Source organism: Pogona vitticeps, chromosome 1 (assembly GCF_051106095.1).
Source record: "Pogona vitticeps strain Pit_001003342236 chromosome 1, PviZW2.1, whole genome shotgun sequence".
Lineage (NCBI taxonomy): Eukaryota > Metazoa > Chordata > Lepidosauria > Squamata > Agamidae > Pogona > Pogona vitticeps.
In genome coordinates this window covers 225,625,057-225,638,130 of record NC_135783.1, presented here as the reverse complement: position 1 = coordinate 225,638,130, position 13,074 = coordinate 225,625,057, and the positions used below count along the sequence as shown (strand labels likewise).

Genomic DNA, 13,074 nt, shown 5'->3' with positions numbered 1-13,074 from the left:
TTCCTGGTCAAGTTTAGTCTATTAGCTTCTTTTCCCCTTTGCAAGGCTGGAGGATCTATTAAGATGATCCACCCTCAGAGACTAATGGATCCAGATGGTTTCCTGAATGCTCTGGGGGATTATCCATCTGATACGGTTGGCGCTCCTGTCAAAGCTCAGGTTACCCTATGGAATAAGGAGATGACCTGGGTGGTTGACACAATTGCGCCTAAGCGCCCTCTCCCTGCACACAGAGCCCAGACAGCTCCTTGGTATACATATGAACTGCAGGTGATGAAGCGAGAGGGGAGATGGCTGGAGAGCAGGTGGAGGAAATCCCACTGGGAGTCCAATTGCTCAGATTTGCACTGGGTTGGACTCCACCGTTACTGCAGAATCAGAGGATGTGTGCAGTGTGCCGTGCTTAGGTCAAGTATTAATGGATGACTTTCAATTATTGAGCCCTGAAGATGTGGACAGGGTGCTTGGATCTGTTCGTTCTACCACCACTCCGCTCGACCCTTGCCTATCTTGGCTAATTGGAAGATCTGCCATTGGGTTCACACCTGGGTCCAGGAGGCCATGAACGCCTCTTTGAGAGAGGGAGGTGGTAATTCAGCCACTCTTGAAAGAGACATTAATTCATCCACTCTTTAAAAAGCCTAACCTGGACCCAAGGCTGGTGGTTAACTACCAACCAGTGGCGAACCTCCCTTATTTGGGCAAAGTGTTGGAGCAGGTTGTGGCCGGGCAACTCCAGGTGCTGCTGGATGAAACGGATTTTCTGGATCCATTTCAATTGGGTTTCAGACCTTTGCCGGGAGAGAGACAGGGGAAATGTGACCCTGTTGATACTCCTGGACCTCTCAGCGGCTTTCAACGCCATCGACCATGGTGTCCTTCTGGATAGGCTGGCTGGGTTGGGAGTTGGGGGCACCACTTTATGGTGGTTCCGCTCCTTCCTGGCTGACCGTGTCCAGAGGGTGGTGCTGGGGGACAGTTGCTCTGTCCCATGGTGTTTATGTCATGAAATTCCTCAGGGCTTGATATTGTCCCCCATGCTGTTTAACATCTACTCAGAAGCAGCACACAGAGGTGGTGGTGGAAGGAAGCCAGGCTGCTGCCTGAATGCTTGCCTGCCAAAGTCGATGGGGCTTTGAAGTGCAGGACATCTGTTCGGCTATTAACTGAACCATCAAAAATTGCCAAATTGGTGGTTCGTGCCCATCTCTAATTTCAACCAATGGGAACCTTAAGTGGGAGTGTTTACAACACCCTTTTAAGCATGTAGTTCCTATCCACATATCACTTCACTCACCAAAGTAATCAACTGCTCCTTTGGCCTTCTCAGAATTTGAAGCAGTCGAAATTAAAAGTCATCTCCTTCAAAATAATGATTGGTGGTTCCAGAAGGAAGCTCTGAGGTGAGATGTCAGATTTTGGGGATCATATACAACAGTTTTTTTGCTTGAGCGAACAGAACCCTGATGTAGAACCAAGAGCACAGCTGTGATTTCCATGACCATAGGGATGTGGAGACATCTATAAAGCCTGCAAGTAGTCCAGTGGGGTCTACAACAGAGTAGGCAAATCTGCCAAGGCTGATGACTATTTTTCAGCAGGGTTGGCAATCCTAAGGAGCATGGCTACAACTGCAAGTTTTCAAAATTATTTATTTAAAAATAAGTATAACAACTTAATGAATTTTTCTCCTTTCTTTAGTAAACATAAACAAGAAACAATTACTCTAAACAAGAAACAATTACTCTAAACAATTACTCTAATTACTCATGGTGCAGTGGTTAAAACGCTGTATTGCAGCTAAAACTGTGCTCACGACCTGGGGTTCAAATCCCAGGTAGCCGGCTCAAGGTTGACTCAGCCTTCCATCCTTCCGAGGTTGGTAAAATGAGTACCCAGCTTGCTGGGGGGGGGGCAATGTGTAGCCTGTATAATTAAAATTGTAAACCGCCCGGAGAGTGCTTGTAGCGCTATAGGGCGGTATATAAGTCCCAAATATATATACATATATATATACGTATCTGAAGGTCAAATTCATTCCATTATGCTACCTCATTTAAACCTGATTCACCAGATTTAAGTTTTACTTCTGTATAAATCAATAGGTTTAATAAGGCAGAACAGCAGCAGCAACAAGAGAGAAGAGCAATTCAGTGGTTCCATTATGCCTACATAGCCCCAGACATCAAGATATGGACTGAAAACAACAAAGCAAATCGGACTCCAGCAGCACTGTTCAACTGATTGATGACCTCTGAGCCAGACTGAACCATGCAGTGGAAGAGAACATTTTTAAAAACTGAGTAATTCTCCTCATGCCTTCTAGTGGCAAATTTTAGAAAGAGAAATGTGAGAGGAGGGCATAAGAAGACTTTCTGAGCAAACTTTTTTTTTAATGTTTTACTTTGGGAGCAGGATTTGCTGGGCTGACATGCCCAGGAATACTTGGGGGGGCACATTTGAAGCCCTGGAGTTGGCAGGTATTTTACAGTTTACACTTTGCCTACCACTGGTTTACAGAGAGCAAAAGGATGGAGCTGGAACACTATGTAACACAGCCTGCTTCTCTTCATAAGCCTAGCCTTGGGCTTTTCTATCATCAGTGCTTCTCCAACCATCGTTAGCTTTGCAAATAATGTTAACCACTGTGTAGCTCTTGTAGCACAGTTTTATTACAAATGTTGTGCTACAGTAAGTTTCTCCGTCTAGTCTAGCTAAAGAGCTAGATATATTTTATATAATTTTAGCGGCTCTAAAACATCCACTGCAAAGCTTTCCCTCATCTAATTGTCATCCCATTGGCTTTCCGGCAAATGGAATATAGTGACAACAATATGTCTCTAACTGGGGATGTAATAAAACCCTGAGTAATTGCTGCTCTAAATTCAATCTGCTCTGAGAGCAGCAGAGGTGTGGCAACAGAATTAAGGATTAAGAAAAAGCTAGTGGTGCATGCAAATGCAATCTGTACAAATGTTTTCATCCAAACTTGCCAGTAAACAGCTATCATGCAGCCTTTCTCCTCTTATGCACTGTATTTAGCAAGATGTCTTTTCCATGGAGTTGGAACCAAATTTAGCAGCTCTCTGCAAAGTTAATTAGAATATTCACTGAACTGTGATGACACTATGCTGAATAAAACAAGATTGTCAATTTCAGTCAAATAACTAGCTGGTAGGCTTGTTAGATGTAGTTCTTTCACAGCTTGGCTGTCAAAACTGCCAGCCAAAAGGGCCTTGTTCTCTTCTTGTAACAGAAAACCAATCATTTTTTAAAAACAAAACTAAACATTAAGGTTTTTATATATAAAGCAATATCTAAAATTATCTCAGCCAAAACTCCCTCATGAGAACTAAATGTACTTCACATTTCTACTGAAATAAAATGTTTAAAATGCTTAATTTCTGGCAGTACCATATCCTTATATATTCCTTGATTAATATTTACTGCAAATAAATATGACGTCCACAGTCAAAGTTTGGGCTAAAGACATAATCACCACCAGATTGGGCAGAATGTCACCCTGACATATCAGCATTATGTTGAGATTTTGATATGAAAATGTATTAAATATTAATGTTGTAAAGCTAAATGTAAAATGGCTGATTTTACCTAAGTCACTGTACTGATTGCATTCAGGTGTGGGTATCAAGGATTAAGACTTAACGTTGTACAACTGTGTACATGATGAAACTTTGTGTAACAGAAAATGAAGTAATGTATTTTCTGATTGGTCACAGAATTGTACCTAAGTCATGTGTAAAATGAACGTCTGTATCTGCTGTAAGTCAGATCACTTTTTCCTATGCTGTGTGTTGTTGCTTCATGTCATGTTATGCTGCCAGAGGAATGTCTATTCTCCATGCATATATGTAAATAGACTAAGTTGTTGGTTTTACTCTCTCTCTGTCATAGTGTCATAAGTATCTCTGCTAACCAATATCTCCTTACTCTGCTGATGTTATGAGAATACACATTATAATCAAAATTCTCAACACGTTAAGCATCTTTCTTCATACAATTTTTCCTAATGTATTTATCCAACTATCAAACTAAGAAAGGTAAGATGCATATCCCTGCTCATGTGTTCTAAAGCAATTGAAAATATGATCTAAAGCAAATGGGAAAAATTGAGGACTTCAGCTCATTCACCCTGTTCTGTATGGCAGAAATATTTCTTCCCTACACTCACTATGGTAAAAAATACCTTCAGCTGTCTGAAGCCAAGATGTACTTACTAAACACACACAATGGGTTGGTGAATCAGTACATCAGTCTTTGGTACATTCCTTTTACCCTTCAATCTCTATCAGTGATGTATGTTTTATACTGCTAATTTGTTAAATTTTTTAAATTAAAATATTTAATATTTATGTTAGCAGAGTACAGAGGGCCATCACTGAGCTTATGACTATTAAGCAGAAGTAATTAGTTTGATGATGTAGGTAAACAGAAAATGTTCCATTCATATATATTATGAGTACGTATGTCACACTGTTCCTCCAGCAAGCTCTAGGCAACATACAATAGCTGTCTTCTTTCCCAATTTCTCATCAAAACAATCCTGTGAGGAAGGGTTAGAATAAGACAGAAAGCTGTTCTTTTAAGGTAGAACATTAAAAGCAGGATGTAAACCTGTTGAGAGGCTTTCCAGAGGACAATAGGCCAAGGACAATAGCTCTGGTACAGTTAAATATTGACTCAAAACTTGGGGCCCCACATAACAGGTGTCATATGCCAAATACTACTATTGAGAGAGGGGGAAAACAAAAGTATGATATTCTGGAGAACTGCAGCTAACTGTACAGAATCATGTTTTCCTTTCATTTGTCACTTCTGAGGCTCACTCAGTCTGGAATATAAATCAACAAGAGTAGACTATCTGAGAAGCTTGAACTTAAAATCCCATCAATTGCAATATTTTAAAAAATTAAAATAAGTATTAACTCATCCAAGATTTTTGTTGATCACTTTTGAAGGACTTTTATTATATATAGCGTTTTTGAACACATACAGTGCCAGGAAAACCAGTTATTAGGAAATTGCAGAGGTGAGGGAGAGATACAAAAATATGCTGGAGGGGAGGAGTAACCATGCTATTAACCTTTAATTGAAGGTAAATATAATCGTTCCTACTCACATGTATTCTCTGTGTGCTGAATGTACAGCAGCTGCATTGCTGTAGCGCCACAGGACTATCACTGACGATAACACATCCAAAGTGGCATCAAACTGGAAAAGATACATAAGTGATTGAGCTGGGGCAGCAGCTATTAAGGAAAACTATGCACACTTCACTAAAACTACTAATTATACTACAAGATTATACATTCATTTGGTATAAATCATATACATTAAAGCAAGAATCTGCATTCATTAAAATGAGCTGAGCCTTCATTTCACAGATAGAAAACACTACAGATCAACTAAGGGAATTAATAATGCTCTGCCACCCTTCTGCTATGAATGTGTAAGCCTATTTTTAAGAGAGTCCTTTAAAAGGGAGAAGAGAGAGGTTTACTACAAGATATGAAAAGAAACAGTGGTGTAGATTATTCTATCATTTGATAAAACTACTGTCTTGGATTCACATGAGCCATATCACCAGGACGTGGGATAGTTTTAGGGACACGATGTACAAAACTTTTGAATGTATTCTCAATTCTGAATATATGTAGAACCAACAACAGGTCTGTTACTTTGACCAGAATCCTATTGATATTCATGTAAGTTGGTACAGGTACCTGAATGAGGTGTTGGGGTGCATCTCAGTTATGCAACTGGGTACAATCCGGCACCCTGTCAATTACCCAGTTGTGCAAATCTTACATAAATAGGATTTGGGCCTTTGCACTACTTTGGACCATGCATGAAGGAACAGACTACAATGGGGAAAATGAGTTCATCTCCAGTGTCTTTCCTTTATGGCACTAAAGAAGGGATAATATATGCAAATAGGCATGTTTCTCGTGTAAGACATCACTCATCAACTTCATTCGTCATTCCTCCATAAACCCAACATTCTTCCATTGTGAAATGGTGATCTCCATCACATCCATAGAACAGAAAAGTGGGTCTGATCTGAGAGAATTTACTGTGCCATTACTTACAGCAAATCCAAATGATGACGCACTGTACCTCATTATGGAGACAGCTAAAAGAAAAGAGATTTTTTAAAAAAATATTATTTAGTTTGTTAAAATGGGGAGTACTACAGTTTGAAAAGAGGAAAACCTACCACATCACAGTGCATTAGAAATAACAGAAAAGTGCCCTAGTCACAATGCTGCAGCATAAAGAAAAGAGGTGATGAAAAAACCTCTTCCATTACATCATCATCCTCATTAACAATATATCCTGCCTTTCTTACAATAAATGAATGCATGAAAAAAAATTTAAATGGATAAAATCACAATAAATTTGGGCATTATCCTTAAAACAAACCAAGAAAATGTTGAAAACACCATTCATTTAAAATCAATTTAAAATGACTGCTTTTTTAAAAAAATACTGATAAAATTTGTTGTATCCATTTCTAAAAATGACAGTCCTGAAACGTTTTGAGGTTAAAAGCCAACTTAAAAAGGAAGGTTTTCACCTGCCAGCGGAAGGACTGTAAGGAGGGCAACTGAGCCTTGTGAGTCAGGGAACTCCATAGAGTGAAAGCAGCCACTGAATACTCCCTCTCTCAGGTCCCCAGTAATGTGCCGGTGATGGCAGTGGAACCAAGAGAGAAGGTCTTTCCCCAAAGATCTCAGAGACTGAGAGAAGGGATTATGCAGGAATATTGCTGCCCTCAACTATGAATGGCAATTCATGTTTCTACCAACTGGACACAAATCAAGTAGTTTCATTTGAATATCTTCATAAATTTATTTGTCAAGCCACTTATCAGAAGAAACTGTGTACTAAGCAAAGCAATGCTGTATTGTCATGGGAAAAGATAATATGAATTTTTGAAGATATGAAAACAAGCAGATTTGTTGTTTTTAAGTGTGTATAAAAGTCTTTACAACAGAACATTTCCTTCCAGCTCTGAATCTATGTACATTTCTCTTCAGAGATTTTATAAATTTATGAAGTTACTATAGCTTTTATAAATAATTCAAAATGTCCATTTTACATTTGTGATACAACACATTACAATAAGGATCGATTTTTTTTCCTTCTTCCTTTCTTTATCTTCTATATACAATTCTGAAACTTTTAAAAAATGTTCTCACATTGCTAATGAATTAACCAATACAATTCTCCAATAACGTTGTACCTTACAGAGAAAAACAAGCTAAATAAAGAACACAAGAAGCACATGCTCCGTAGCACCAAGGACAGCAACATCACCAGCGTAGGCAGGTGAACAATAGCAGCAATACAGAAATGTGGGAGGGGGTGGAAACTATATGGAAAGACATCAGCATTACAGAATATTTTTTTCAGATGCATGCCAATTGTCACTGCACTGAAAAAGGTGAAGCTGTGAGTGCAACAAAACAATAAATATTTCATGTCCATCTCCTCAAAACTACAGGATGGCTTTGTCATTAACCACACATTTTTGTTAACAAAACACTCAGGTGATACATCAGAAGGGTTAATGCAGTTCCACATTTCTCTATGTGAAATAGCTTAATTGCACTGTTTCCTAACAAATATATTCTTATTTATATTCAGCAACCAAAACAGGTGCCCTGTGACTACATTATTCAAATTCTCCTATTCTGGGCCTTTTCTCTCCCACAGGGTGAAACATTTCACAAGGTTGTACTCTGTGAAACAGATTTTATTTATTCATATATTTTCATCACATTTCCTTTCAATGACTGAGGTGCCATTAAAAAACTAACTAAAAATAATAATCATTAAGTCTTACAAAAAATATGCATTGCAACGGATTACAAAGCAACAGATAATCATAATTTTATTACTTTGTCATAAAGTTGGTACTGCTTTTTGAGCCCTGTCAGGCATGGAAGCAAATTATTCATATTTTTACTAATAAACAAAGTATTCATCTGAATTATATTTTTAATAGAAGGCCTCACTTTCCCACTAAAGGTTGTGGGGAAGACTCATTAGCTGAACTCCAGAAGTAAATCATAGCTAAAGTAAGTCCACAGAATCAGTGGAATTTATACAGGGGTTGACTCACCAAATCCCCTCTGATTCAGTGAGCCTACTCTAGCTGCAACTTATTAGACTAAGCCACTGGTTCTTAACCTTTGTTACTCAGATGTTTTTGGACTGCAACTCCCAGAAGCCTTCACCACCAACTGTGCTGGCTGGGGTTTCTGGGAGTTGCAGTTCAAAAACACCTGAGTAACAAAGGTTAAGAAACACTGGACTAAGCAACAGGATTTCAGCTACTGACACACATTGTCAAAGCACTTTGGAACCAGAATCTTGGGGTAATAAACTGAATTCTGAGGATGATTCATTTTTCACTGCTCTATTCTCATACCTGACAGGGAATGTTACTTTGATATCTAATGACTATGATTACAGTAGGTTGGTAATAGTAAAATCAGCCTCTTGCAAACTATATGATAGAGTGCTCAATTAACTAAGGAAGAACTATTAACTTCCAAGGCTACATCTTATTTGTCTCTGTGTCCATGTGTCTATTTATCTATTGCTTTATTGCTTAAGTTTTATATATAATATTTGAAATTTTAAAACAAAGACTTCTACTGGGGGAGGAAACCAATTAGTCCCACCCTAGGGCAACAGTAATTCATTAGCACATTATACAGATTATATGACTTGGTTTTAGTTGAATATTCAAATTATAAACACAAAAAGCCATGGGATACAGATATGAATATGTAAATTTATAAGAAACTGATAAAAATTGAATTAAAAAAAAATAAAAAATCATTGATGAGTTTTGAATGCCTATATATTTGTTTGTTTAAATTGCTTCTAAAGCTATCATAATATAGTATTTTCTTAATTTTGTGTAAAACATTAGCGTGAAATCCGACATTGAAAATAACCACATCTGAGGTTAACAAACCAGAGAAACTCATAATTAAATTCCATTATTCCATAAGGGCTATCAATTGTTTTCAGCAGCTAGAAGCCCTTTTAGCAAGGCAAACCACTTTAAAAGTTTCAAATATAGCAACATTTTAAATACGCCAAACAAAATTATTTAGCTTGGAGAAAAATCCCAAATCTATGCTGGCCATAGGTTTATCCCTGAATATACTCCTAAAAGGAAATACCTACAGAGGAGTTTTGGTTGTTTAAAGCATGTCTACTTGCAAATTTCAAATATAGATCTCTATGGGCACAAAAAAAGGACAATTTTGCAACCGCAAACCAACCATGCTTTCATAAAAATTTCTGTGTGAGAAAGAATACAGGATCTGTCTCATTACAACTCTCAACCATCCACCAATGGCAGGAGGAATCCACACAGCAACTGGAGTACCTGTGGGCTCCCATATTCTAACACCCTTATTATCCCTTAGCACACCAGCTGGGGCACGTTTACTGGCTGGCATTTGAGTCAGCCATTGGTATGACAGCAGCTCCCCTGGCTGCCAATCTCTTTCTAGGCTCAATACAAATTGCTGGTTTGGATCCAAGCTATCTCAAAAATCACATATCCCTTTATGAGCTAGTCCAGGTTTTAAGATCACCAACCAGGGGAGGCCTTTCTCATGGTCCCACCATCCTCACAGGTGCACTTAGTGGGGGGCACAGAAGAAGACCTTCTCTGTCACTGCTCCCAGACTCTGGAACTGCCTCCCATGGGAACCCAGACTGAGCCCATTTTTGCTGTCCCCCCATAAGCAGGAAAGGACTTTCCTCTCTTCAGGCAGGCTTTTCCTTAGTGACTGACTGTCTACAAGAGGTTTTAAAATGGGATGGAGTGTAGTTTGTTGCTTCTAGATCTGTCTTCAGTAATACTTTTACCTAACATTTAAATATGTTATTAATTCTTTTATAATATTTGAACAATTTTAATATTTGAATAACATTTTAGCTTCTAATACTGTGTTTTGAATGATGTAAGCTGCCTTGAGTCCTTTTATAGGAGAAAGATGGGATACAAATATTTTAAATAAATAAACAAAATAAACAAAATAAACAAAATAAATCTATAAATCTATTGTCCTATGCTGGACAGTCCTATAACCAATAGGACTGTGGTCATTATATTCATATCAATGGCATATTACTTTTTATCTCCAATATGGTTTTTTTTTAAATTCTCTTCTCTCATCCCCATACTCACTCGGGGCACATACTGCACAGATTCCCCCTCCTTTTAAAAAAAAATCAACAGAAAGGGGCAGTCACACTCCATAACCACTGTATTCCTGTCTTGTTTACGTCAAGTATATAAAATCCTGCCAATACAGTCATACAAAAAGCTTAAAAGGACACCCTAGCACATTTTTTTACTTCGTTTAGAAAAGGGAAGGGGGGAAGAAACAAAGTTTCTCCAGGTTCTGAACTGTAAATGTGAAACCTAATTCCTTTTTAATTTTTAGAATCTAGCTTGGGCATATCCATACTTTCTAATTCTCAAATGAGATTCTGTGCCACTATATTCAGCCATGTTTTCAATGCCTGTGGAAACAAAAATATTTCAGAGGAAATCACATAACCAGATGAGTCCAACTTAAGTTATTACGTTTTAACATCAAAGATAGCAAACATCAAAGATGCAAGATAGCAGCACCCACCATTAAAAACAAGGGTAATAATTACCCCTATAGTTCAGTGTTTTGCTTTGTTTGGGCCTAACTTAATTTCTAATGTTAACTGATATGGTGACACTGAGCTAAATCCAATTGCTCCTCCCATCAAGAAATGATCCATTAAATCAGTGGAACTCGCCTAAATGTGAAGTAACAAGCCCAATTCATTAATCAGGTGTACTCTAATTGAGGCTATCAATTAGATGTAGAATTTATTGATCTTTGTTTTAGTTCACAAGTTATTGAACACAGAAGCTCTTTTGTAAGCAGAAGGGCAGAGTTCATATCTAATGGATGTTTAGAACAGCCCTAACTTGAGAAATTATGCACAGGTAATGTGTCTGTTGTCACGTGATTTATAAGTGTATCCGATGCAAACACATACTGCAGGTAAATCAGTTCTCACTAGACACATACAGAATTGCTCAAGTTAAAGACACCCATGTCCTTCAGAATTTCTCTTATCAAAAGCGATTGCTTGATTCTGTATATACAATCAACAGCAAATCACATTTATACTGCCACATATAATGCACAGCAAACAGTTACTTTAAGATCATGGCAATAGCCATGATGGCAATTTGCTAAGGCCACTTCGGTAGTGCAGATTATAACACAGACTTTAATCAATTTTTATTTCCTTATATCAGCCTATGTGTAAGAAAAAGGCAGTATGCTTTGGATTCTTATCTCAGTAATCAATCTTATTGGTTCAAGTACCTTAGAGAATAGTTTGAATGCAACTGGCTGAAACCCTGTTCCTTAGTATGATAAAATGCACTAGAGTAGGCCCACTGAATCAGTGAGGATTTGGTGAATCAACTCGTCTATAAGTTCCATCAATTCAAATTGGTCTACTCTAGTTGTGACCTACTACACTAAAGTAAGTCACCAAACAGAGCAAGTCCATTTGAATTAATGGAACTTATGGGTGAGTTGACTCATCCAATGCACATTGTTTTAATAGGCCTATTCTAGTATGACTCACCATACTAAGTGACGGGAATTCAGCAACCCAACATCAAAAAAGCCACAGTGCTGTGTAGCCTCTAATGTAAGAGAGGAGCAAGAAGAAAAAGATAAACATTTGTACAGTTTAATTATAAAATATTGCACAGAAAAAATGAATCCATTTTTTACGAATAACTAATAATTCTATATTAACAATTAATTTTTGGGAGTAGACATTGGGATTTCTACCACATGATAAATTCACACTAGATAGATAGATAGTGTAGTGTTCCCCTTTATTATGTCAATGGTTCATGTTTGTTATGTTAATTGTTCATACATATTCATTATGCTGAGAGGCGGAGCCAAGAGAGATGTGACAAGAGGCGGAGCCTGAGAGAGAGTCAGTCAGGGGGAGGATGAGTAGTGTGAGAGAGTGGAGAAGGAGAGAGAGTGTGGAGTTTGAGGAAATCTGAGAGGTGACTAGTTAGGAGTGTATTATCAAATAGAAGATTGTTGTTAATAATAAATTTACCTATAGAAGATATTCATGAATCACTATCAATTTCTGTAATCAATACAGGAACCAGGAGGTGAGGCTGAGGAGCCTAACGCCGAGGGAGGCCTGGAAGGAGAAGACAAGAAATCGGGCCTTCTCGGCGGTGGCTCCTCGCCTCTGGAACAACTTACCTCCTGAGATTCGCGTGGCCCCCTCGCTGGGTATTTTTAAGAATCAATTAAAAACATGGATGTTTAGGCAGGCCTTCCCACCAGATAATTCCTGATGCCCTCTTTTTTCTCTCCTCCCCCTTTCCTTCAGCTCTCCCATTCTGTTCAGTATTTCTGTTGTGTAAAATTGTTTATACGTATACTTATTGTATTATCTTTTAATTGTTGTTAGCCGCCTAGAGTGGTCCTGACACGACCAGATAGGCGGGATATCAATGAAATAAATAATAAATAAATAAATAAATAAATAAACAAAAGTTATATTTAACAGACTTTAAAGTGTGGAACTGAATCTTCATCTTCCTGAAGTAATGGTGATTTAGTGATCACCTGGTGGCAGCAGTGTAAAGGAGGGGATTGTTTGCCTTCAAGTGCTCTAAGTCTTGATGGTTAAGCAAAGAGGCACGAGGGTGAACGCCACAGATAGATGGGTGGATGGACAGACGGATAGAATTGTATACACCTGGACAGTGTAATTTTTTTTATTGTTTTGATGCAAACATCAATCAAACTTTATTATGCTGCAGTAGCTAAGATGGGCAGACATATGCTGCTCAAGTCTTGAACAATTTTGAAAAAACAGAACAACAGGCAATCACACTGTCTTGGTAAGTCCTAGGTGGAAAATCTGATGCAGCCCAGCCTCACCCAGACTCTGCCTCCAGCGGCCCCCAGGTAAATT

At 38.2% G+C, this 13,074-nt stretch overlaps 1 protein-coding gene across 1 annotated transcript in view; it reads right to left on the bottom strand.

The window, feature by feature from the left end:
* The window catches only part of TMEM163 (transmembrane protein 163), a 108,265-nt gene that overhangs the window by 30,356 nt on the left and 64,835 nt on the right, over nt 1–13,074 (bottom strand). The window contains exons 3-4 of the mRNA XM_020779626.3: nt 6,111–6,154; nt 5,141–5,232 (exon numbers count right to left, since the gene is read on the bottom strand). Coding sequence (XP_020635285.3) covers nt 5,141–5,232; nt 6,111–6,154 — 136 coding nt within the window. The remainder of the gene's footprint in view (nt 1–5,140; nt 5,233–6,110; nt 6,155–13,074) is intronic.